At 41.4% G+C, this 27,257-nt stretch overlaps 2 protein-coding genes across 7 annotated transcripts in view; one reads left to right on the top strand and one right to left on the bottom strand.

The window, feature by feature from the left end:
• The first annotated feature begins 458 nt into the window (after window positions 1-458).
• Window positions 459-12,151, top strand: GOT1 (glutamic-oxaloacetic transaminase 1). The gene is made up of 9 exons (XM_070752967.1): window positions 459-876; window positions 3,668-3,849; window positions 4,802-4,925; window positions 5,142-5,254; window positions 7,136-7,240; window positions 7,816-7,966; window positions 8,718-8,883; window positions 8,982-9,124; window positions 10,459-12,151. Exons 1-9 carry the CDS (start codon window positions 753-755, stop codon window positions 10,593-10,595), a joined length of 1,245 nt encoding a protein of 414 aa, XP_070609068.1. The 5' UTR covers window positions 459-752; the 3' UTR covers window positions 10,596-12,151.
• Window positions 12,152-13,128: 977 nt separating this feature from the next.
• CNNM1 (cyclin and CBS domain divalent metal cation transport mediator 1) overlaps window positions 13,129-27,257 on the bottom strand; it is a 36,479-nt gene continuing 22,350 nt past the window's right edge. For 2 of the 6 annotated variants that reach the window (XM_070752960.1, XM_070752963.1), the window contains 6 exons: window positions 25,871-26,037; window positions 21,670-21,850; window positions 20,745-20,858; window positions 20,528-20,644; window positions 19,094-19,199; window positions 13,129-14,192 (listed from right to left, as the gene is read on the bottom strand). In XM_070752960.1, coding sequence (XP_070609061.1) covers window positions 19,123-19,199; window positions 20,528-20,644; window positions 20,745-20,858; window positions 21,670-21,850; window positions 25,871-26,037 — 656 coding nt within the window. In that variant the 3' untranslated portion in view covers window positions 13,129-14,192; window positions 19,094-19,122. Of the gene's footprint in view, window positions 14,193-19,093; window positions 19,200-20,527; window positions 20,645-20,744; window positions 20,889-21,669; window positions 21,851-25,870; window positions 26,038-27,257 lie in introns of all 6 variants that reach the window. The other 4 variants (XM_070752959.1, XM_070752962.1, XM_070752961.1 and 1 more) reach the window with 2 other exon arrangements.

Below are 27,257 nucleotides of genomic sequence, written 5' to 3'. Positions count from 1 at the left end.
TTTTCTTTTTTCTTTTTGCCTTCTGCTCAGATAGTCAGTAGTGAACTTGTCTGTGGAGATTCTCAGTTTTCATCATTATTTCCATTATTCATTATAATAACTGATGAAGTTTCTTGGATGAGAAACCAAACGTTTCTTTCTTCTTCCAGGAAAAAAACAGTTCAGTTGCCTTTTCTTAAGAAAACACTTATGAGTGAACTTCGCTTCGTTTCCCTCACGAAAGTTCTCTTCTTCAGAGAAAAGCAGCAGCTAGACTCCTTCATTCCGAAGGCCTCCCGGTGGAAATGGGCCTCCCGCTTCCTTTCCACAGGAATCCGAACGACCCTTCAAGCCCATCATCCGGGTCACTCCCATTCACCCGGCCCGCCAATAGGCAGCGCTGCGCAACCCATCCTCCCCCCTCCCACTTCATTGCGTAACCATTCCTTTGATACAACTTTAGGGGACGCCGATTGGTTGCCCCTCCCACTTCCATTCTTTGCAACATTGGATTAGCGGAGCCCGTGGCCGGCGGATTGAAGTCGCAGCCGATTCGCCGAGCGGGCTCGGCCACTCCCCCCCCCTTGAGAGCCGCAGCCTGATTGGTCCAGCGCCTGCCCTTGCCTGCCAAGGTGGAGGAACAAGGCAGGTACGGATTGGCGGGCGGCTTTCTCCGCTTCCGCCGGTGAAGGTGAAAGTCTCCTCCAGGCAGGCGGCGGGTTTGCACTGTTGGGAGCCGCTGTTGCTGCTTGGGACTCCCCCCTCCCTCCGTCATGGCTCCCGGGCCAGGATCCGTCTTCGCCGCCGTCCCCCAAGCCGCCCCGGTGGCGGTTTTCCAGCTCACGGCAGATTTCCGCGCCGACGAGGATCCTCGCAAGGTCAACCTCGGAGTGGGAGGTGAGCCAGAGAGTGAAGGCGAATAGGAGGAGAGCGCGCCTGCCTCCCTTCTGCCTTCCAGCCGCGTTCTCCCTTTAGGCGACCGCGGGGCTCGGTGCCCTCGCAGAGCCCCTGGGATCAAGTGGATCCCCCTCCGCGTTCCCGACTGGGCGCTGCTGAGTTGTGATCGGCTTTAATGAAGCAGGCAGCTGACTATGGCCGATCCCTTCTTAGCAGCCGCAGCTTCTGAAAGCTCAGCCCCCGAGTGCGAGTGTGCCTTAAGAATAGAACAGAATGTAGAATTCTTCATTAGCCAAGACACACAAGGAATTCGTCTTTGGTGCACAGGCTCTCAGTGTACATAAAAGAAAAAGATTAAACAAACAGGGGGGTAAACTCCATCCAGATGGTTCTTTTACACTGAACAGAAAATTTATGTTGGTTTGTCCATTTCCCCCTTTTGGCGACCTGACTATGCAAATGTTGGTACAGAGGTATATGAGTTTTGAGTATACAGTTATAAGTCAAAATGCACACACACATATACATATAAAAGGAAAGAAAGCTAAAGAGAGAAGGGGAAAAAGACAAAAGAAAGAAGAGGTAAATTCATACCTATAAATTTATCAAATGTCGTAAATAGTGTCAAGTTATCTCTTGACCCGATTACAGCTTTTAAGTTCTTTGCTATCAATATAAATGAAAGTTTTGAGCACTTGAATTTTCATGCACAGATATATTCCTCTTCTGTGTGAAGAATAATTATTAGTACAGTAATAGAATGCAGGTAGTCTTGGAACAGCTTGATTTAGTGACTGTTCTAAGTTACAAGGGCACTGAAAAAAGTGACATGACCATTTTGCGCACTCACGACCATTTTTCACAGTTAGTGGCCATTGCAGCATCCCCATGGTTACGTGATTAAAATTCAGACTTGGCGACTGACTCATATTTATGATGGTGGCACTATCTCGGGATCATGTGATCCCCTTTTGTGATCTCCTGAGAAGCAATGCCAATGGAGAAGCCAGATTCATTTAATTGTGTTACTAATTAAACAACTGTTTCATTAGTAACACTGAGCTATAGTAAGAAATGTCAATAGGGCAAAATTCACTTAACATATGTTTCAGTTAGCAATAGAATTTTGGGCTCAATGGGGGTCATAATTCGAAGACTACCTGTAAAGAGTGTTTTTAAATCACTGTTCTCTGCAGGAAACGGCTGAACAATGTGTGGTTTTCTTAGCAAGATTTTAGGAAGGGATTTGTCATCGCCTTTTTCCTAGGGCTGAGAGAGAGACTGGCCCAATCTCACTCCACTGGTTTTCTCTATAAGACAGAGCCAGTTAAAGTATCTCAATTTCTATACCCACCTGACTCTTGTAGTGTACTGGAGCTAGATAATTATTGAACCAGATAATTAGAACCCAAAGATCTTAAACTGATGACTCATGAGGATTAGTGTAATTTCCATTCTTTTCTATGCCATATGTTTCTTTGGTTTCACTTATGTTGGATTTCCTGACAAATATTAGCAGAGAAGTATTTGCAATGCATTAAGTAGAGTTAAAGGATCCTGCAGAATATGTAATGGCTGGTCTGATCTGCCCAAAGACTTTTGCAACAAGCCGTGATCACAGAGGGCAGTATTAGTGTCCTTCCCTTTATAAAGGACATCCAAAATTAGAGTCTACCCAATGCCTGCATTAATCCTCAAGGCACAGTCCCATGACACTTAAGATGAAAACCTATGCATTTTCCCATGATCTTCCTTGCAAATTTCTTTATTCTATTGATGTTTTTAATACCACTTACTGTCAGGGATATATTTTGGTTGTGCCACTTGGAAGTGGGTCTTTATACTTAATCATTAAAGATATAGAATTGTGATTATATTGTTGCTTATGCTTTCGAGATGATTTAAATACAGATGTGATGATGGTAGAGCTCTAGCCTGAAATTTGCAGTAATCTTTTATGACTCAGCACTGCTACTTATGTTTAATCAGCAATGTTATGGGGCCTTTTTGAATTCCCAGCAGTGGGAAAAGAGGAAGATGTCTATGGTTATGGTATAGTATGGTATGTAGACTTCTGGTGCCAAATATTCTAACTGGGTTGTGGCTGTCGAATATGTCCAAATCTTAGTTGAGCCAAACTGCAGGGCCTTGAGAGATTACCGTACTTCTTGAGTCTTGCAGGAACAGGAAAGGAGACTTTGCACCAGAAAATAAAGTCCAAATTGAATGGGCAGATTAGTTCTTTGTTAAACAGTAATTTTTGCCCCTGTATTAGATACGCACAAGTTCTTTCACCCTTTTATTGATCATTATATGGTAGAATAGCCGAAAAGTCATTCCAAAATTTTCTGCTTTAAAGGAAGTGCTTTATTCCCTTTGTACTAATGTTCCCTATACTTCTCAACTGTTGTTACCTGCTCCATTGTGCATCCTCATGATTTCAATCTGTTTCTAATAACCAAGACATTTCTTTCTGACTTAGTTTTTTCCCCCAAAGCTCCTATTCGGTTATAAACTTTAGAGCTCCCCAGATCTTATTTCTAACAGTAAAACTAACAATTTGAGTGTCTCCAAGAAAATTAAAATTAAAACTTTATTTTTAGCGTCTCTCCAGATTGATTATGCAACTGGCCCTGCATTATTGTTTGTTTTACATTCTTCAAAGGTTTTCAAGTGAAAACCAACAATGTAGAATTAGAGGGTGTCTGGCATTCTCTCTCAGTCTCACCGCCACCACCATCGCCATCATTATTCCTTGCATTTCTTAAGGTGATTCTATTCTCTCCTTCAGCTTATCGCACGAATGAAGGACAGCCATGGGTATTGCCAGTTGTTCGGAAAGTAGAAATGATGGTTGCCAAGAACACTGATTGGAATCATGAATATCTACCTATTCTGGGTATGCCGGATTTCCGTGCCAATTCCTCACGAATTGCACTAGGAGAGGATAGCCCAGCCATCAAGGAGAACAGGGTAAGCATGAGGCTAGAGAAGAAACTTTTGTTGCCAATCATAGTTGGCCTCTTAAAGGTATCTGAAATGTTGGTTCATCAACTATCCAGCCAAGCTACATTTTTTGACACAATCGTCAAAAAATGTCACAACAGCTGCGAAACAAAAAAGAAAATAACAATGAAATGACTCTAGTGATCTTAGAGAAGAAATTCTAAAAAAACGTTTCTGAGAGAAATGCACTATTTTGAAACAAGTAGTTTCCCCCTGTGTGGTATGAATCATTTAGACCAGAATATCTCCAGGACCGCCTTCTACCGCACAATTCCCAGCGACCGGTTAGGTCCCACAGAGTTGGCCTTCTCCGGGTCCCGTCGACTAAGCAATGGCGTTTGGCGGGACCCAGGAGAAGAGCCTTCTCTGTGGCGGCCCCGACCCTCTGGAACCAGCTCCCCCCTGATATCAGAGTTGCCCCCACCCTCCTTGCCTTTCGCAAGCTCCTTAAAACCCACCTCTGTCGTCAGGCATGGGGGAATTGAAATTTCTCTTCCCCCTAGGCTTATAGAATTTATACATGGTATGCTTGTATGTATGAGTGGTTTTATAAATTGGGGTTTTTTAGATTGTTTTTAATATTAGATTTGTCTACATTGTCTTTTTATATTGTTGTTAGCCGCCCCGAGTCTTCGGAGAGGGGCGGCATACAAATCTAATAAATAATAATAATAAAATAATAAATAATAGTCAAGAAATTGGACAAACTGAAACATTTGGGGCTAAGAAGGATGGACCAGACTGGTGTGTTATATTGTTCCTCCTATTTGAAGTAGAATTCATGAAATTTGATTGGATGGAACCATATGGAGAGGGCCGAGATCTGATTTTATCAGATCTTATGGCAATTTGGATGCCAATTTGAAAGGAAGGATGAATGGTCGCATTACAACTCAATATTTCTTTCCTTTTATTCCAGGTGGGAGGTGTCCAATCCTTGGGGGGCACTGGAGCCCTCCGTATTGGAGCAGAGTTTTTGAGACGGTGGTATAATGGAACCAACAACACAGCGACCCCCATCTATATTTCTGATCCTTCCTGGGGTAAGTGCAGGGAGCTGCTAATATTTTTTAATCTGGAGTGGAGCAAAAAGAAAACAAAATTCTTGATTTCTTCAAAGCGATGTATCCAGATGCTTGGACCTCCGCTCTCTATGATTTCCAGCACAGCCTTTGTTCATTGCTGGGATTTGGAAACACTAGACTCTTAATATAGACCACATGAGGCAACCTTAGGTTGAACCTTTTCTCCCCCCACAGAAAACCATAAATCTGTCTTTCTGGATGCTGGCTTCAAGGACATCCGGAACTATCGCTACTGGGATGCAGAAAATAGGGGTCTGGACATGCAAGGATTCCTTTCTGATTTGGAGGTGCGTCAGGTTGGGGGCAATTTATTTTATTTTTATTTTATTATTTAGATTTGTATGCCGCCCCTCTCCGTAGACTCGGGGCGGCTCACAACAGAATAAAACAATTCATGACAAATCTAAATTATAGTTTAAAATATTTTTAAAAACCCATTTACTAAGCAAACATACATACAAACATACCATGCATAAATTGTATATGCCCGGGGGAGATGTCTCAATTCCCCCATGCCTGACGACAAAGGTGGGTTTTAAGGAGCTTACGAAAGGCAAGGAGAGTAGGGGCAGTTCTAATCTCTGGGGGGAGTTGGTTCCAGAGAGCCGGGGCCGCCACAGAGAAGGCTCTTCCCCTGGGGCCCGCCAACCGACATTGTTTAGTTGACAGGACCCGGAGAAGGCCCACTCTCTGGGACCTAATCAGTCGCTGGGATTTGTGCGGCAGAAGGCGGTCTCAGAGATATTATATAGCAATATAAAAAGAACACCACAGAAAGCTGGACAAAGGGCATGGCAGAAAGCATCTTCCTGTGTAGATCATTTGTAGTAGCTGCACATTCTAGAGGTCAATGCAACATTATTACACTGCATTGTTTCAGAATCGCTTAACTGAACAATTGCCAGAAAGGTGATCATCTTTTACCTGCTTCATTCCACTCAGGTTCTCTTTACGTGTATGAATTCCAAGTGCTGGAAGCAGAACCTGTATACGCGTAGTACAGTGGTACCTCTACTTACGAACTTAATTCGTTCTGTGACCAGGTTCCTAAGTAGAAAAGTTTGTAAGAAGAAGCATTTTCCCCATAGGAATCAATTATTATTATTATTTATTAGATTTGTATGCCGCCCCTCTCCATAGACTCGGGGCGGCTCACAACAGTGATAAAAAACAATACATGGTAACAAATCTAATATTTAAAATCTAAAAATAACAATTTTACATTAAAAAGTCTAAAAAAACCCAATATATAAAAACACACACAATCATATCATACACAAAAACTACATGGGCAAGGGGGAGATGTCTCAGTTCCCCCATGCCTGACAGCAGAGATGTGTTTTAAGGAGTTTACGAAAGTCAAGAAGGGTGGGGACAATCCTAATCTCTGGGGGGGGGAGCTGGTTCAAGTCAGAGCCACCACAGAGAAGGCTCTTCCCCTGTGTCCCGCCAGCCGACGTTGTTTAGTCGACGGGACCCGGAGGCCAACTCTGTGGGACCTAACCGGCCGCTGGGATTCGTGCGGCAGAAGGCGGTCTCGCAGATATCCTGGTCCGGTGCCATGAAGGGCTTTATAGGTCATAACCAACACTTTGAATTTAAAATGTAAAAGCAAATAATGCATGCGATTGGGGAAACCACAGAGAGGGCGGAGGCCCTGTTTCCTCCCAGGAAATTCCTAGAGGGGCCCCATAGAAGCTTCTCCCCTCCTTCTCCAGCCCTGTTTCCTCCCCGGAGATTCCTAGAGAGGCCCCACCCTGCCTTTTCCGGTTACAGTTTTGGAGGCTTGGGTTTGTAACTGGAAAATGGTTCTCTAGAAAAGTTTGTAAGTAGAGGCGTTCTTACGTAGATGTACCACTGTACTTTTGAAGCATTTTTAAACTATATTTGTTCATCCCAAAAAAGGTCTATAGTAAATTTCAGAATTCTGCAGAAAAAAAGGACTGAATAATTTTGATGCAGGGAAATGCTAAAGTACGTTTTGATTTTTCTTCAGCCCTAATCCTTAGTAATCTTCTGAATTTTACAAGCATTATCAGATTTCCCACTTATGAGCAAGATGCTAATACTGTTAAACTACCTGCAAGATTGTGCAAGATTACATGGAAACCTATTTATGCTTGACAGCAACTTTAGCTAACTCCAGTTCTTCTGTTTCCTTTACCCAGAGTGCTCCAGAGTTTTCCATCTTCATCCTCCATGCTTGCGCTCATAATCCCACTGGCACAGACCCCACTCAGGAGCAGTGGAAACAAATTGCTGCTGTGATGAAGGTACTGACTCTTCTGATGATACTACTAGAAGGGAGATGCATTTTGTGTTCCAAAATTATTGCCATACATTTAAGTTCTTGCGGCAAAGGAATCCCAGTACAGTGTTCCCTCGCTTTTCGCGGGGGATGCGTTCCGAGACCGCCCACGAAAGTTGAATTTCCGCGAAGTAGAGATGCGGAAGTAAATACAATATTTTTGGCTATGAACAGTATTACAAACCTTCCCTTAACACTTTAAACCCCTAAATTGCAATTTTCCATTCCCTTAGCAACCATTTAGATTATTACTCACCATGTTTATTTATTAAAGTTTATTAAAAAAATATTTATTGAAAGCAGACGAAAGTTTGGCGATGACATATGACGTCATCGGGTGGGAAATACTGTGGTATAAGGAAAAAACCCGCAAAGTATTTTTTAATTAATATTTTTGAAGAACCGTGGTATAGACTTTTCGCGAAGTTTGAACCCGCGAAAATCGAGGGAACACTGTACAAAGAACTAGTCTGTGAAGATTCATTTCCCAGGAGGCAATTGAGGATATTATGGTGATATATTATCTCACTGTTCTTATAGCGCCGGTTCCTGTTCCCATTCTTTGACTCCGCCTACCAAGGCTTTGCCTCCGGTTGCCTGGATAGAGATGCTTGGGCTGTACGTTACTTTGTAGCTGAGGGCTTTGAACTGTTCTGTGCCCAATCCTTCTCAAAAAACTTTGGCTTGTACAGTGAGTATTCATGGGATCTGTTACTTAATTGGAAGATATTGTGTGTGTCCCTCCCCTTTGTATTTTCTGTTACATTATACATTAAATCAGTGTTTCTCAATTATTTTCTGTTACACACCCCCAGGAAGAAGTAAACATTTCATCCCCCCCCCCCCAAAAAAAAACCCCCACCTCTCTGCCGGAACGATTATTTGCAATATTCAACACATTTTTGCTGAAAAAACTCAAGCAGCTTATCATCATAATTGGAGTGTAATGTCTTTATTTATTTGGCTTCATGCTGTCCCCTGCAAACATTTTAGACCCAGTAAACATACTGTTCTTTTCTTGTCTCTCACCACTCACATTTTAAGCGCTACATACGCATCGTCATATTTCCTCATCTTAGCTCTTGGCAAACTTACGTTTGTCTCATTATCTCTCTCTCTCTCTCCTCCTTTCTTTTCACCCGTTAAATATTTTTCTATGGTGTCTCTTAAAGTGTGTTATATTCACTTCTATCTCCTACTCTGTGCTATTATTGTTCGGTGCAAAATAAACCACATTCCCTGCGGTCATATGCCCCCCACCCAGGCTTCGCTCCGTGCCCCCCAGGGGTGCCCGCCCCACTATTTGAGAAACACTGCATTAAACTATGAGCCATTTTTGGGAAATTCCTTTGGAATGCAGGTGGTTATATACAGAACTACTGATATGGGAGGAGCAGGGCTGGTTTCTTAGTTCATGGTTGTACTTTTCCCTTTTCCTAAAGATGAGCGAGTGGGAAACCTGTCCGTCGTGGCAAAGGATGCAGACAACGTGAGCCGTGCCCTATCGCAGATGGAAAAGATTGTGCGTACTACTTGGTCCAACCCACCCTCTCAAGGAGCACGGATTGTGGCTACAACGCTCACCAGCCCAGAGCTTTTTGCCGAGTGGTAAGTACGGAGCGGTACTTGTTTGCTGAGCAGTGAGAACGTGACAAAAAGTAGCCATTAAATCTTAAGTTATTCTTGCGGTTCGCATTCTCTGACAGGAAGGACAATGTGAAGACAATGGCGGATCGGGTCTTGCAGATGCGGGCAGAGCTCCGGTCTCGGCTTGAGGCTCTGAGCACACCAGGCACTTGGCATCACATTACAGAGCAGATTGGCATGTTTAGTTTTACTGGCCTCAACAGTGAGTACATTGGGGCAAGTGGATGGGGTGGGCGATTAAAGGTGGCAAGAGGAAGAACTGCATGCACGAGTGCCCGCACCCATAATTCAATGCCTGGGAAGCGTGAAAACAGCTTCTCCCACCCCCATGGGGGCTGGAAATGGCCTGCTTCCCAACTTCTGATGGGCCCAGTAGGTGCGTGTTTCACCCTCCCCAGGCTCCAAAGGCTTCCCTGGAGCTGCAGGAAGGTAAATGCCCTCCCCCATCCCCCGGAGGCCCTCTGGAGATCCAAAACGCCCTCCCAGAGCCTCTGTGTGAGCTAAAAACCAGCTGCTTGTTCACACATGCACATCGGAGCTGAGCTAGGGCAACGGCTCGTGTGCCAGCAGAAACAGCTCCACGTGCCACCTGTGGCACCCATACCATAGGTTCTCCATCGTTGGTATAGGCATTTAACTGTGACTTTAAGGGAGATGGGGGAGGAGCAGAGTCCTGGGAAAATATAAAGCATGAACAAGTGATTCAGAACATCCCTTCATTGACCTTGTTGCTCTTAAAAATGAAGGTTTTGGAAAGGATTCCCACTCCTTCTGAAACAAGAGACTCTCCCTGAGACATGTTTCTCAACAGGATTAATTTGAAGGCTTTGCAAAAGATTTTGTATTTTTACCATGAATTGTCATGCCTCTACCCACAGTCTAGCCATGTTGTCCATTTTGAAAAGAGTTCACAACAGGCTTGTTTCACTTGATATTAACTATACAGTGTTCCCTCGCTTTTCGCGGGGGATGCGTTCCGAGACCGCCCGCGAAAGTCGAATTTCCGCGAAGTAGAGATGCGGAAGTAAATACACTATTTTTGGCTATGAACAGTATCACAAGCCTTCCCTTAACCCTTTAAACCCCTAAATTGCAATTTCCCATTCCCTTAGCAACCACTTAGATTATTACTCACCATGTTTATTTATTAAAGTTTATTTTAATTTTTTTTAATTAAAATCAGACAAAAGTTTGGCGATGACATATGACGTCATTGGGTGGGAAAAACTGTGGTATAGGGGGAAAACCCGTGAAGTATTTTTAAATTAATATTTTTGAAAAACCGTGGTATAGACTTTTCGCGAAGTTCAAACCCACGAAAATCGAGGGAACACTGTATTTCCTCTGCGTGATGGTTTATTTTTCATTGTCCAAATCAAGCCTCCATAGAATATGGTAAAAAAAAAAAAAAGGGACTTGCTAGCTTGCCTTTTATATCTTATCTTGTGTGTGCTTCTAAGTAAAATCTGAAATGTAGCAAAAGTTGCTTGAGGGTTCTGCTGAGAACTGCTGACATTTCATCTTTTTCCTTTCCAGTTAAGCAAGTACAATATCTGATCAAGGAGAAACACATCTACCTGATGGCCAGTGGCCGTATCAACATGTGTGGTTTGACCACAAAGAACCTGGATTATGTCGCTAAGTCCATCTTTGAAGCAGTCACCAAAATCTAGGAACCCTGAAATTGGACATTGCATATATGTCACTTCCATAGTATTTTAATTGTTTTTAAGACACAAGCTATCACTGTTAGGGGGAATTTATGCACAATAGCCAAGGAGCACCACTTAACTTTTCCCCATTACCATTTTTTAGGCTTCCAATCCTTTCCTCCCTGAAACTGCTCATTGTGACTATGAGAGAGAAAATATTGTTATATTTTCGTATGTATGGAAAATTACTTGGAGGAAAATTGATAATTGTATACATTCAAAAAAAAAATTAAGGAATCCTCTAAATCATTTTGTCTCCTGCTAACTTTATTAGATTCCAAACCAGTCTTTGGATTTGGGAGATTAAAAACAAAAAAGTAGAACGTAACATGCAGTTGCATGCAATAGCTGACCTGACCTTTAATAGCCTGAAGAACTATCTCCTCCTTCCATTTTACCAAGATGGTAATCTCACTGTCCTTAATCTTTGTTGCTCAGAAGTGACTGGGAATTGCAGTCTTGTCCCAGAAGTGTCTTCTTGGCTCTTGATATGTGTCTATGTATCCATATGTCAGTTGGGACTGAAACAAAAACGTGTTACTTCTATATGTGAGATGTCAATTTGCACTTAGAATTAATAGCACCTGCTTCTGGAATGGAAGCATACAGCCATTTCCTGCTGCCTTGTATGTGTACATTCTGCACTTTATGTAACTGACCCCATCTGACCGGAGCCTGATGAAGCAAGAGGACAGTGCCCTAGGGGCGGATACAAAAATAATTAGTCTAGTAGTTATTGACTGTGTGGGGTTTTTCAAGAAGCAAGATTGTTAATTACTGCTGGCTTTCAGTCTCGCATGAACGGAGACTGTAAACCATTAATTGTACCTTATCCCTCAATGCAGAATAAATATTTCTTCATGTAGCTCCCATTTATAAGCCAACGTAAGTTTAAATATTGTATGTTTATATATTCAAAGCAGTATCATGATCCTGTGCTTGACATAAAATAATGTATTGCTTCTTCCTAGGAACTTGAGGACAAAAGAAAGGAACACGGGTTTGTTTGTTTTTTGCTTTTTTGTGTTCCCTAAACTACCAGAAAACTTTATTTCCAATGGGTAAATTAATATCTTAAGATTCCCTTTTGAGCCCACAAGGCTGTATACCCAAACATACCTGGATTTATCTGAAACGTATTTTTTGTAAGGAAGCTTAACTTGGTGCAAAGTGGCTATCCACTATCTTATCTAGGTTTAATTTTCCATGGTCTCTGTAAGGCTGCCACCATCTTGTTATGCCTAAAGTAAATGGGTTCTTAACCGCTCTGGAAAACAGGTAGCGGAAATTTTGAATAGTTTGGAGAACCAGTAAATACCACCTCTCACTGGCCCCACCCCCATCTATTCTCAGCCTCCTGAGTCAGAGTCCCAGCTGATCAGGAGGAAATGAGATTTTGGAGTAACCTCCCCCTGGAGTGGGGAGGGAATGGAGATTTTACAATATCCTTCCCCCTGCCATGCCCACTAAACCAAACCACGCCCAAAGAACCGGCAATAAAAAAATTTTAAATCCCACCACTGGTCTAAAGTCATGATTCTTTTCACATCATAATTACACTAAGTCATAATGTAGTGGTACCAAATTTGGATTACAAAACCCCAGATGAACACACCAGGGCAGCAAAGAACAATCTCTTTGCTGCCATCAAATGGCTTTCCAGTTTTTTATAATGCAGTACAATTCATAGTAGTTGGTTTGTTCCTTGGTCTAGTGTGTGAAGCTAAATATTTTTTTTTTAAATTAGATTTGTATGCCGCCCCTCTCCGAAGACTCAGGGCGGCTAACAACAATAAAGAAAACAATGTAACAAATCCAATATCAAAAAGCAATCTAAAAAACCCTAATTTAAGAGACCAATCATACAAACAAGCATACCATGTATAAATTCTATAAGCCTAGGGGAAAGGGAAAAAAAATCAATTCCCCCATGCCTGACGACAGAGGTGGGTGGAGCTTGCGAAAGGCAAGGAGGGTGGGGGCAACTCTGATATCTGGGGGGAGCTGGTTCCAGAGGGTTGGGGCCACCACAGAGAAGGCTCTTCTCCTGGGTCCCACCAAATGACATTGTTTAGTCGACGGGACCCGGAGAAGGCCAACTCTGTGGAACCTAACCGGTCGCTGGGATTCGTGCGGCAGAAGGCGGTCCCGGAGATATTCTGGTCCAATGCCATGAAGGGCTTTATACATCATAACCAATAAATATGCTTTTTCTGCTACTTTTCACAACACCCCCACAGTTAAACACATTTTTGATATGTCATCTTGAAATGGATTAATATATCTATTAACGGTTGTATTTGGAACATGCTACATTTACATTGTCCATATTCTCACCAGCAACCAATTTTAAATTATGCAGAATGAGAAATTATATCATTACTAGAGCCAGGTTGCACAATCGTACTGGAAAGTGGATAAGATTTTGAGATGTCAAATAAGGAGACTTCAGATAATGAAAAATCACAATATTAAGGAAACCAGTGCTACAGTCTTACACGAACTTACTTTGATATAATTTATTTTTAATTCAGCAAGTTTAAATTTTAGGAAAGCAGAAAACTCTTTAAAAAAATAAACAGAAGCAATGGTATCCCATAGAGGCAGAATAAATATTTTCTTTTTACTTCACATGCAAATACTGCCTCTCCCTTACTCGAAGAACAATAAAACTGCAGTAAATGACTCTTCAGAAATACCTCTGTGGACCTGCCACTGTTAGATGTGTCTGTCCATGAAATGTTAGTTGTGCCACTTTTGGATCTACCAGCTAAACAGTTGAATAACGGACTTCAAAACCTATTTTAAGCATTCAATTATCTCAATTTTGAGCCTGATGAAAAAGATGCATAAAGGTCACATTTGGGGGCATTATTGGGGTCTATTAAAACATTTTTTTCTTTATCTCCCCATCTCTCCTGTATGTGTAAGCTATACATCAAAGGAACTAAATTTAAAACAAGTGCATTTTATTTTTCCCAGAGATATATCAACTCTTTTTTTTGGTCAATTGATTTGAAGTCAGAATATCAGGGTCAAAAGCCCATTTATTCACAGGTTACAAATGACAAGGTGATTTGTACCATGATCTGCACTTCATACCATCAACCTAAACCCTGTTGGTGTTGTTTACCAGTACCAATATGTCTAGGGCTGACTTGGATAATGCACAGATGCAGGTGGACTCTGAGTATATGGTGCAATGTTGTTGCATATACATGCACTCTTCTCCTGGACTACACTAATGGGAGTGGCACATTTAGGAGGACAGAAGGTCTGGTTGCCCTCCTTTACGTTTTTCCCCAGTGATAGTAACTCTGAGATGGTGAGGACACTGCCCTGCTAGGCTACCTAAAGGAATTGTTATACTCCACGGATATACTGTTTCATTTCCACTTTTCCCTGAGACTTTCTCCGCTCATATTTGCTTATGCCACTTTTGAAGCTTAAATGGCTGTGGTCTCTTTAACCCTAAAGGTATGGGGTGGTTAATGTTGGAAAAGCAGGTGCAGTCACATACACATGAATCTGGTCACAGTCGGCTGTCATGCTGCAGACCTGGGAAAGAAGACAACTGTTAGGCTTATAAGTTTACAAAAACCTTTGCTTTTCCTGCTTTAATTCACACAAACTGATTGATTTACTAGCCAGAACAGAACTGGTATCTCCCTACACACCATGGGAGAAAATTTGGGGCTCCTTGGCTCAAGGACAATGCATGTCGTTCCTCATAAGTCACCTTCAAAAATATGATTATTTCTTACATTAGACTAAGCATGCACAAGAACTGTTTTTAGCAGCACAAACAGGACAGGAAGTTTACAGAAGGTTGAAAGAAAAATATCAAGTCTTGAAAAAAAAACCTGTTTACATCTGTGTAAACTTGAATCAGTAAATAAATGGAAAATGGGAGGATCATGCCTCTCAACACTTTCATCTTAAAATGCTTGCAAGTTCACATTTTTGTAATCAATATAATGATTATAAATCCTTTCTATGTGCCTTCCCATCTCCTTCCTGTTTACAGATTATTTTAAAGTAACATTTGTAGCAAAAGAGGTGAACTAAGAATTAAGTAATGACTACTAGGAAAGGTACCCCAAGTCATAACATCTACTACTCTTCAAGTAAAATAATATTTTCTCATGTTGCCTTTGATCATTCCCCCAACTAACTTCAGATTGTGTCAGATTACTACCTCCACTAGAAGTTGGTTCCAAGCTTCCACTACACTTTTTGTGAAGTAATACTTTCTAATGTTACTTTTTGGACTTCCCTCTTGTTAGTTTGAGGTTTTGCCCCCATGTTTTTTGACATTTGCTTCCTTGTTTCCTTGGTGGCCTCATTGAACCATGCAAGGCCACTAGTCAGAAGTGATAGTATTATAGGTCTACATGAAATAGGGGAAGAGCTATGAAAAAATTCAAATGTAATTTCATACAATACATTGGACTGGCAATTATTTAGTGTGGATAATTTTGTTGGATAAATATAGTTTGAGAGTCTATTACGGGCCCAACTGAAAACAGTATCTTTATGTGCTATTTGAAAATAAATAAAAACAAATATAGGGGGGTCACCCAGAAAGTAATGCACCACCATTTTTTTCTCAGCCTACAGTAATGGTACGAATGCAAAACTTTAGATATACATTATTTGAATTGTCAGGAATGCGTGTGTAAAGTTTGCATTTTTTCAGACAGATAGCGTAGCTGCAGCAGTGTTTCAAAATGGCATTTGTAAGTGATGTACGTTACAAGCAGCATGTTGTTACTGAACTTCTCACTGTGGAGAAACTATTGGGAACATTTAGAAACGTCACAAATGTGGACTCCCACTTGTTTGGGCTATTAAAGGATGCCATTTGTGGAAGACATTTTGAGGATGACGAAGAGGTGATTCGCACAGTGCAGAAATGGCTTTGTGACCAGAACAAGGAGTGGTACCGACAGGGCATACACGCCCTTGTGTCTTGCTGGAGGAAGGCCATAGAACGGGATGGAGATTATGTGCAAAAATAGGGAGTGTAGAAGAAACATCATTCTTTCTTGTGTGTAAGTTTCATTGTGTTCAATAAATAATTGTTGAAGAAAAAAATGTGGTGCATTACTTTCTGGGCGACCCTCGTAAGTACAGTTCTCTCCAAGTTGATTTGTGCCATTATGATTAGCCACATTGTTTTAAAATATTTATTTTATTTTTATTTATTTATTTTGTCCAATACACAATGAGGGTTTTAGTGTGTATATATATATATATACACACATAGTAAATACATGATGAAGGTTATATAGGAGATACTCATAGTAAAATATATCTAAGAAATACAGTAATAGAAAAGAAGATACAGTAATAGAAACATAGAAACATAGAAGTCTGACGGCAGAAAAAGACCTCATGGTCCATCTAGTCTGCCCTTATACTATTTTCTGTATTTTATCTTAGGATGGATATATGTTTATCCCAGGCATGTTTAAATTCAGTTACTGTGGATTTATCTACCACGTCTGCTGGAAGTTTGTTCCAAGGATCTACTACTCTTTCAGTAAAATAATATTTTCTCATGTTGCTTTTGATCTTTCCCCCAACTAACCTCAGATTGTGTCCCCTTGTTCTTGTGTTCACTTTCCTATTAAAAACACTTCCCTCCTGGACCTTATTTAACCCTTTAATATATTTAAATGTTTCGATCATGTCCCCCCTTTCCCTTCTGTCCTCCAGACCAGTGATTTTCAACCTTTTTTGAGCCGCGGCACACTTTTTACATTTACAAAATCCTGGGGCACACCACCAACCAAAATGACACAAATCCAATAAATAAATAAATAAATAAATAAATAAATAAATAAATACATACATACATACATACATACACACATACATACATACATAAATAACCCCCTCATATATATAATCCCATGTAACATCCCCTTATAAATACAGTCAATCATCAATCATCCCTCCTGAAATTTATACCACTGTCTCATTTATGGGTACTTCTCCTGTCTTTCCCCCTTTTCTCTCTCATGTTTCTCATTTCTCTCTCTTCCTCCCTTTTTCCCTCATTCCTTCTCCCTTTCACTTCTCCTCTTTTTCCATCCCTGTCTCTCTCCCCCCCTTATGTGTGTGTATGTATACACACTCCAACCATTTCCAAAACCAGGTGAGGGCTGGGGTTTAATTCTCTTTTATTCTTTTCAAAAACAGGTGAGGGCTGGGGGTTTTTTCTTATTATTTGGGTGCTTTTTACCATATGCTTCAAGAATCACCTCTCTCTCTCTCTTGTTTCTCTCTCCTCTCATTCTCTGCCTCAATCATTTTCTCATTTCTCCTCCCCTTTTTGTTCTCATTTCTCTCTCTCTCTCCTTTCCTCTTCCTGTCTCTCTTGCTTTCTTTTTTTCTCTCTCTCTCTCTTGCTTTCTTTCAGTATCTCTTGCTATCTCTCTTTTTCTCTCTTGCTTTTCTTCTCTCGTGCTTTTTCTTGTTCTTTCTCTCTCTCTGTTGCTCTCTCTCATTTTCTTATTTTCTCTCTCTCTTTTCTTTCTCTCTCTCTTAGTCTCTCTCTCTTGTTCTCTCTTATTTTCTTTCTCTCTCTTTCATGCTTTCTCTCTCTTGTTCTTTCTCACTCTCTCTCTCTCTCTCTCTGTTGCTCTCTCTCGTTCTCTCTCTTCCTTTCTTCTCTGTGGAGGCCAGCGAAGGTTTCCCTTAGTTTGAATGTTCCGAGCAAGCAGCCCCTTTACTGACAGCCCGGGACGGGACTGTGAGAGGGGTGGGCGTTCCCACAGCGCTTGGAGCGCCTAGCGGCCGGATCGCCAGCGCCGCTGCAGCCACCGCTGTGGAAGAAGCCGCACCCAAAAAAATCCGGAGAGAAGGAAGGATCGGGCTGGCGGGGACAGCCACAAGTGGAAGCCTCAGCCCTGGAGCCCCCTCGCGTCCATGGCTTCTCGTCGATGTCCCTGCCTGCCCGATCCGCTGGAGTGCTAATAGCAGCTGCGGGCAGGAGCCCCCCCCCGCTATTCCCGCCGCCGCCACCGCTATTAGCACTCCCGCGGATCGGGCAGGCAGAGGCATTGACGAGAAGCCATGGGCGCGAGGGGGCTCCAGGGCTGAGGCTTCCACTTGCAGGAGCCCCCCCCCCGCTATTCCCGCCGCCGCCGCTATTAGCACTCCCGATGCCTCAAGTGAAAGCCTCAGCCGCTGCTATTGCCACCGTGGGGAGGCAAGGGCAGCCGCGGCTCCCTTTACTCCTACTGCCGCACCTCCCTGCCCCTGCCTCCCCACGGTGCCTCCGGCCAAATGCGCCCCTGGCTTCTCCGCCCTGCCCCATTGCCTGCCCACTCTCCTCCGCCGCCGCCTCCTGCCTTGGGGCGAGCAATCCGGGAGTCCGGGACTGTGTGGCTTTGCGCCATGAACAGAAAACGGCAGCAGGGGAAAGTCGGCCGTTTTCTCTTCATGGCGCAAAGCCACACAGTCCCGGACTCCCGGATTGCTCGCCCCAAGGCAGGAGGCGGCGGCGGAGGAGAGTGGGCGGGCAATGGGGCAGGGCGGAGAAGCCAGGGGCGCATTTGGCCGGAGGCACCGTGGGGAGGCAGGGGCAGGGAGGTGCGGCAGTAGGAGTAAAGGGAGCCGCGGCTGCCCTTGCCTCCCCACGGTGCCTCCGGCCAAACGCGCCCCTGGCTTCTCCCCCCTGCCCCATTGCCCGCCCGATCCGCCCACTCTCCTCTTCCACCTCTCGCCGCGGCACACCGGTTGGGAAACGCTGCTCCAGACTATACAGATTGAGTTCATTAAGTCTTTCCTGATACGTTTTATGCTTAAGACCTTCCACCATTCTTGTAGCCCGTCTTTGGACCCGTTCAATTTTGTCAATATCTTTTTGTAGGTGAGGTCTCCAGAACTGAACACAGTATTCCAAATGTGGTCTCACCAGCATTCTATATAGCGGGATCATAATCTCCCTCTTCCTGCTTGTTATACCTCTAGCTATGCAGCCAAGCATCCTACTTGCTTTCCCTACCGCCTGACTGCACTGTTCACCCATTTTGAGACTGTCAGAAATCACTACCCCTAAATCCTTTTCTTCTGAAGTATTTGCTAACACAGAACCGCCAATACAATACTCAGATTGAGGATTCCTTTTCCCCAAGTGCATTATTTTACATTTGGAAACATTAAACTGCAGTTTCCATTGCTTTGACCATTTATCTAGTAAAGCTAATAGAACATATCAATGAAAGAATAGAAGAAGAGATATAGGAATAGAAGAAAGGTATAGGAGATATAGGAGAGCAATAGGACAGGGGACGGAAGGCACTCTAGTGCACTTGTACTCGCCCCTTATTGACCTCTTAGGAATCTGGATAGGTCAACCGTAGATAATCTAATAGATAACCTATTCAGAGTGAGTGACTTAGGAAGTGACCAGTACTGCCAAGAACTGGGAAATGTATAGTACCAACCTGTGAGAAAGGTAGAGCCATGTTGCCACTCATGTGATAAGCGATGTGAAGTTAGTATTATCATCTGAACTTTTCTCACTGTCTGCTGAAGGTTTTCTCCTTCCACCTGCAGTATTAAACAACAGTGTCATTGCTAATCATTGTTTGAGTGGGGAGAGGGAACACTACCTTAAAACTAATAGCTCTGAAAAGGGAGACTTTCTAGGTACCCTATCAGTCAGTTCAGCCCTTTAAGCTCAGGAGTCATGCTGGTTGGTATATCCTAGATACTTGTGCAATTTGTCTCAGACTGGTCTAACACCTGGCAACTTCAAATATCAACCAACAAATGCTCTACCCTCCACATCGGCAAAAAGAATCCAAACCGCACATACGAAATGAATAAACAATCTCTCACTGCTAACCCACACTCAGTAAAAGACCTTGGAATACTAATATCTAAATAATACAAATACAAATCTAAATAATAAATAAATAAAATAAAATCTAAATAATAAATAAATAAAATAAAATATCGAATGACCTAAGTGCTAAAGCCCACTGCAACAATATCGCCAAAAAAGCTTCTAGAGTTGTTAACCTGACCCTACGCAGCTTCTGCTCAGGCAATCTCACACTACTCACAAGAGCCTACAAAACTTTTGCCAGACCCACCCTAGACTACTGCTCATCTGTCTGGAACCCACACCACATCTCAGACATCAACACCCTTGAAAATGTCCAAAGCTATTTCACCCGAAGAGCCCTTCACTCCTCCACTCGAAACAGAATATCCTACGAAAATAGACTAACAATCCTGGGCCTAGAAAGCCTAGAACTACAGCACTTAAAACACGATTTGAGTATTGCCCACAAGATCATATGCTGCAACGTCCTACCGGTCAATGACTACTTCAGTTTCAATCGCAATAACACAAGAGCACGCAACAGATTCAAACTTAATACGAACCGCTCCAAACTTGACTGTAAAAAATATGATTTCAACAATCGAGTTGTTGAAGCGTGGAACTCATTACCGGACTCAATTGTGTCAACCCCTAACCCCAAATATTTCTCCCTTAGACTCTCCACGATTGACCTCTCCAGGTTCCTAAGAGGCCAGTAAGAGGCGTACATAAGTGCACTGGTGTGCCTTTCGTCCCCTGTCCAATTGTCTTTCCTTTCTTTCACCTATCATATATATTCTCTTCCTTTCATATATCCTCTCCTCTAAGTTCACTTTTACCCTCATATATATTACCACATGTCTATTTTTCTTCCTATGTATTTGTGTATTGGACAAAATGAATAAATAAATAAATAAATAAAAACAATATCAAGGATAAATGGAGTGGGGTGAGGGGAGGGCAGTGACTGTATTTGAGCAGCCAAAACTGCATTCCATATGCCATGAATGTGAACAAATCCCTCCCCCAGGACTTTCATACGACTTACTAAGTGTCCAAAGTAGCTTCTTTCCTAGGAGTTCCTGAGCAGCACCTGGAGATGTGCTGAGCTCCATTTCCCTGTTTGAGGACTCAGGATCCAGCCTGACAATATAGTCTTCATTTTCTGCAAGGCAGCAATAATCAAAATAAGGCCAGGATTTTTCCTTTCCTCACAGCTCATCGCATTCTTCCTGCCCTGCTATAAGGTGCTCCTAAATACTCACTCTGCATGCTGACGTCTGGGTGGCCTGTCAACTCCTCCTGGTTGTGGGGGATCCCCTCCATGTGCAGGAACAAAGTGTCTGTAGGGCTCTTTATATTCCCTTCTGACTTGCTGGCTGCATGATATAAAGAGACCTCAGCAGCACCTGTCAAGGCACACGTCTCTCATCATCAATGGATCATGAAATATACAAATCTGGTACAGGCACAGGATATGGTAATAAAATAGTTGGTTTAACTTATCCAAGCTTGGCCTGATTAAGGTGGGTATAAATTTAAAACCGAATTAAAATAATGAGGCTCCCATAGGCATCTTTTTACAAAGTCACTTTACAGCAGTGTTTCTCAATTATTTTCCGTAAATCCCCCCCGTAAACATTTTGCACCACCCCAAGTCTCCGCCGGGACAATTGTTTGCAATATTCAGCACATTTTCGCTGAAAAAATTCAAGCAGCTTATCAGTGTGATTAAGGTATAATGTGTTAAGTGACGCCTTAATTTATTTGGCTTCATGCTGTCTGTGGCCAACATTTTTAGACACAATAAACCTACCGCTCTTTCCTCGTCTCCCACCAGTCACAGTGAAGTGAAGCGCTACATACGCTTCATCATATTTCCTCATTTTAGCTTTCAGAGACTTATGTTTGTCTCATTATCTCCGTCTCTCTCCTCCTTTCTTTTCATCTCTGTTAAATATTTTTCCATGGTGTCTCTTAAGGGTTTGTGATATGCACTTCCAATCTCCTACCCTGTGCTGTGTGCTATTGTTTGGTGCAAAAAACCCCTACTTCCTGTAGCAAAAAAAGAGCATGTTCCCTGGGGTCACGCCCCCCCCCTCCCGGCATTGCTCTCCACTTCCCCAGGAGGGCCTGCCCCACTATTTGAGAAACACTGCTCTACAGGAGCATGTTTGGTGCTACACCTACCCACAATGCTACTTCTCTCATTCAAGAGGATAGCAGGTTCATCCTTGGGAGTCTGTGGGGTGCCTCTGACTGTGGGAGCCTTTGTGGAATCACCATCATTGAAAACATCCATGTCAGGGGTCTGGGGAGAGCTATCCATGCGGCTGGCAGCCAGGGCGTTCTGATACTGTTGCCGAGTAATCTAGGAATCAAACAGAGGAATGGCCAGATAAATACCCAATTCTGCACATTCATTTCTCCAGTTGTTTCTAATTTCTACTGTGTTTCTGTGTATTTCCCCCAATCTGATGCCAATGAAGAGGGGTTGTATGCCCAACAAACCTAAAGTCACCTAGGCAATGGATTTGGAGAGATGTTCTGCTACCACATACAACCCCATCACTTTACATCCTGAGTGTAAGGGCTTTTTCACTTTATACATCTCCCTTTTTTTTCATTGACACTGGGAAATTGCTGTAAAATTACACAAAGCTGTTTTCATCAGAAGCCTTTCAGATTTGGTGTGTGTGTGTGTGTGTCCTATGTGCCTTCAGGATTACTATATTTTTCGAAGTATAAGATGCACCTTTTAACACACACACCCATAAGAGGGTGAAAACTTGGGGGCATCTTATACACCAAATGCAGCCCCACTCAGCCACCCACACTCTTTGGTCTATGCCTGCCAGCAATTTACCTCCTCGCAGCAAACAGCAGCAGAGACAAGCTACTGATCTGCCTCTTGACACTCAGCTGACTGATTGAAGTTGCCGGCAAGCATTAAAGCTGCACTGAGGCCAATTGCTGCAGGGAGAGGCAAAGGCTGAAACTGGCTGTTTGTTTTTTGCTGCAAGGAGGTAAATCAATAACTATAAATGTCTATAGAATGTTCAAATTATTAGACTTATGTTTTAAAGACTGCTCTATTATTGTTCTAGACAACTTAACAAAATGAAGAAGCTTTTTAAAATAAATGCTTGATTTGAAGAGGCCCAGTGCTATTGTATCTCTGGTATCTTCTTTTAAATAGCTACTTCCAGAAAGCCACATCAATTTTAAAGATCTGTAAAAGTATAATCTGAAATGTCCTGTTTTAGTATTAAGTATTAGTATTAACGTAAGGCAACTGAGTTAAGCCCTCACTTAATCATGTTTGGAGTAGATCTATTTAAATAATTGGTAGAAATTATGTACATTTCTCCAATTCTTTGCTATTTCTATGGGTCAGACACACATGCACAGAAATACACAGCAAACAGTGTATATCTTCTGGGCTGTTTGCTGTTTGGCAAACTGCTGGGAGGCAGGGCCTTTTTTCCCTTGTTTTCCACCCCCAAAACTAAGGTGCATCTTATACTCTGGTGCATCTTATACTCTGCAAAATACGGTATACTATTTCATATTTTCCACAAATCAGGTCTTTAAAAAATTCCTTTGTCTCATCTTCCCAACTGTGATTCTTTTTCACCGCAGCTCTGTGCAATTCTCACCTGTGAAGATACACCCTTTGCTTATTTCATTTCATCATTTGCATTACAAATGCAGGAGGGTCAGTTTTTGACTCTGGCAACTGCCTGGCCTAGTACCTCTTGTTTTTTTGGTTATACTTTTCAGAAATGGTTTGCCACTGCTTTCTTCCTAGGTCTCAGAGAGAATGACTGATGCAGTCACCCAACTTAGACTTTGTGCCTAAGGTGAGATTTGAACTCACAATCTCCTGGTTTCTAGCCCAGTGTCTTAACCACTACATTCTCTACACCTTTCTTTCCTGCAATGTTATTTAAGGTTTACTATTCTGCTCCATAGGAATATAACTTTCCTCAACATATTAACTTTCAAAGCTGCATTCATCACATTGTTTTTATCTTTTTCTCACAAAATTCAAGCAGAGAGTAATCAAATCCTTTTAGTTTTATTCCAAAGTTGTTGCATTCCAGGTCCAGCACGACCTGAAATCATTATACCTTTCAATATTTGGAAGGAGCTCATTTTTGCTGCTGTTTAAAAAGCAAGAGAGTAAAGAAAGAAATGTATACATCCTAATGTCAGATATAAAATATAGTTAATTTTATTGGTGTTGAAATGTATAGCAGGGCTGAAATGCTATTCTGTTACAGAATACCTTTTTTAAAAAAAATAACATATTATTTGTAAAATAAGTGAGGATTTTTATCATGTGCTGGCCATTATGCCATGACATCTACGTTTAGTGATTTGGTAGAGGTTAGTCAAGTAAATTTATAGTACAGCTGGCAACCATCTCATCTCATGATGTACCTATTTCAGGTGCTGTCGGGGGGGTTATCGGTATGTAAGGTTAAAGAGTGGGACAAAAAATTAAATTATTGGATTGAAGAAGATAAGAGACCAAGAATAAGAAAAGAGTGGTTAATTGCGAATGAAAAAGAGGGGGGATGGGGAGTTCCATGTTTGGAGCTGTATAGAGAAGCATTTCAAATGGAAAGGTTAATGGAGTTGCAATTAAGTGAAAATAAATGGGCGAAATTGGAAAAACAGATAAACGGGATGAACAATAGAGAATTAATTTTTAGGAAGTGGAATAGGAGTGATATAGGTAAATTAATAGGCCCAATGAAAGGGACTATGGAAATTTGGAAAAACTGGCAACGGAAAATAGGATTATATAAATCTAAACTGTCATCGCTTTATGTAATAAATAGAGAAAACGAAATTAACTTAAATAGGGTTATAGGAGAGTTGAAGGGAAGAGGGATAACTAAGATAGAACAGTTATACGAGAAGGATGGCAGGCCAAGTAGAAATCGTATAGAATGGTGGTTAGGTAAGGGAAGGTGGCTACAAATAAATGCAATGTGTAAATATCTAAATGAAAGGGAGAATAAAGAAGTATTATGGCGGGAGGAGACAGGGTTAGAGAAAATAATAAGAGAAAAAAGTGAGGGGATAAAGGCGCAAGCAACTAATATATACAAACTGCTAGTGCAGTCAGATGGGGATACGATTGATGGATTGACTAAATGGTGGCAAAATGAGATATTAGTAGAGGTATAAGAAATGGAAAATATAGTAGAAGATATAAGGAAAATTAAAAATACAAGAATTAGGGAAATGAGAAGGAAAATATTACATAAGTGGTATATCACTCCCGTTCAATTTGCACACTTTCAGCAGAATGTCAGGGGGAATTGTTGGCATGGTTGTCAAGATAAAGGAGTGTTTATGCATATGTTTTGGGAATGCCCGATAGTGCAGGAATTTTGGCAAAAAGTGAAAGAGGATATCAATAGAATGTTAAATATACAATGGACAATCACTAAGGAAATGGCAGTACTAGTAAAAAGTAATGCGATGGGAGAATTTAGAGAAATAAAAAAAGCAGCAATAGAAAGCGCTCAGGCAGTAATAGTTTTGGGTTGGGAGGATGCGACAAAATGGACAATGCAAAATTGGTATAGGTACATGGTGGACCATATTCAATTTGAAATTATGGAAAAAAGGATAAATTTGGATAATGAAACTGAGTTGGGACAGCTGATGGGACGGTGGGACAAGGTAAGACGATATATGACGAGCAGAATCCGAGACCAAGCTACAAGAAATAAACTGGAATCACTCTATAATATGTAAACAGATATATTGCTCTTGGGTTAAGTGGATTATACAAGAAATACCCCCAATTTGGTGGTGGGGAATGTGTGTATGTCGGGGTGGTGGGCACAATTCACAACGCACTGTTTTATGTTGTGTGATTTTAAATTGTTAAAAATCAATAAAAAAAAATATTTATAGTACAGCTGGCAATAATGAAGAGTAAAATTGCATGTTCCCCACAACTACACTTTCCATAATTTTTAGGCTACACATTTGTACTTATCGGAAGCCAAAGGTTTACGAGGATGCCTTGCCTCTTCTAAAAAGTCAAAATGGTATGTAATACTCTACCGATTTAACATTCTCTCACCTATTTTTCCTTTATCACTCAATTTTGTCTTATCTCTTCACTTCTAATTCAAGTTAGTAAGTTCACCACTCACATTATCCCTGTGTTATGTCCAGCATGCTTGCTAATTAATGATGCAGTTTACAAACCTATTTTCACATGAAGTGCAATGTTGCATAGGCATTTTTTTGGACATGATACATGAAGCAATCCTGGCATGAGGCTATTAATAATCCATGGCATAAAAGAACAATAAGGGGGGGGGGGGCACTTCTTTCAATCACTCAGTCCAGCAGATACCTTGACAAACTGTATGTCACACAGAATATGAACAGAGTAGTCTGGAGTGTATATGTTGTTGTTGCTGCCACTATGAAGTTGGGTGCTGCTGCCTCCATAGTCATTACGCTCTCGAATTGGAGACTCAGAGCGGTTTAATCCACTGCAACGGGATGGGGATTGATTCACTAGAAATAAAGAAGAAGTGATGAGCAACAGAAAAAACACAATGCCTAAAATTTGGCTTCTATGAGCTAAGGGGAAGGATTGCTTAAGATTCTCTTAATTGCTCTTAACACTGACAATTTCTCTGGAATGAACTCCACCCATAACAATTGGCTTTTCATTTTACATAAACTTCCCCTCAAAAATCTGAATGTTGATGTGTCAAGTTATTCTTTTGGAAATCTCCACAACAAAACGTTTTTGATTTGTCTTTTTGGAAGGAACCCATTTTGATCGGGGGATTAAAATCATTTAAATCTCTCTGCCGTTATTGATGCCAAAATTTTATAATCTGTATTTAGTAATAATATATATATATAATGTATAGTTCTTTATCCATGTGAAATCTGAGTTTTCTTTCAGAATTAAATCACATTAGCATATATCCAAGTGTTTTATATCTTAGCTTCTAACAAAACCTCATTGTAAACCTCTTCACATTGACAAATTCAGCTATCCTGTAATTGTTTATATACTTTTGCTGGTAGTCCATCTGATCCTGGAGTTTTATTATTATTTTTGTCTTTTTGTCACCTCTGTCAGCTCTATCATTGTTATTTTTTCATTTAACATATTTTTAATATTTTCAGTCAGTTTCGGTAATTTGGCTTTTTCCAGATATTACATTATCCTTTCCTCTGGAATTTTTCCTTTGTCATATAATTTATCATAGTATTTCTGAATTATTTTCTTTTTAATCCTCATTTTGGAACTGTAAGTTTCCTTTTCCATCTTGTAATTTACTTATCAATCTCTTCTCTCTCTCCTTTTTCAATTGTTATATCACAAAATGTTACATAGCGTTCCCTGGTTCCTATATGTTGAGCTTTCTGTTCAGGGTCATAGAACAGGGACTTTGTAACAATGCTCACTGGTTGCAAGGCCAAGATGATTGAAGCCTAAAAGCACAATTGAAAAAGAAAAGTACTAGATTTTTTTTTAAAAAAAGGAAAACAAAAGTATATTCCAACAAAATCTTCTTAGTTTAATACCTCAGTGAAATATAAAACTGCATGTCAACTATCTTCTACTAAAATGCCTGGATTGAGCGGGGTAGGGATCAGCTTTTATGCTGCTGCCTTTTATATTGAATCTTCTTCCAGAAATTGAGGTAGCTGGTTCCTCTCTATGGTGTATCTTTTATTTATTTATTTTTATTTATTTATTAATCAGATTTGTATGC

Source organism: Erythrolamprus reginae, chromosome 5, assembly GCF_031021105.1.
Source record: "Erythrolamprus reginae isolate rEryReg1 chromosome 5, rEryReg1.hap1, whole genome shotgun sequence".
Taxonomy (NCBI): domain Eukaryota; kingdom Metazoa; phylum Chordata; class Lepidosauria; order Squamata; family Dipsadidae; genus Erythrolamprus; species Erythrolamprus reginae.
This window is presented reverse-complemented; position numbering and strand designations above follow the sequence as displayed.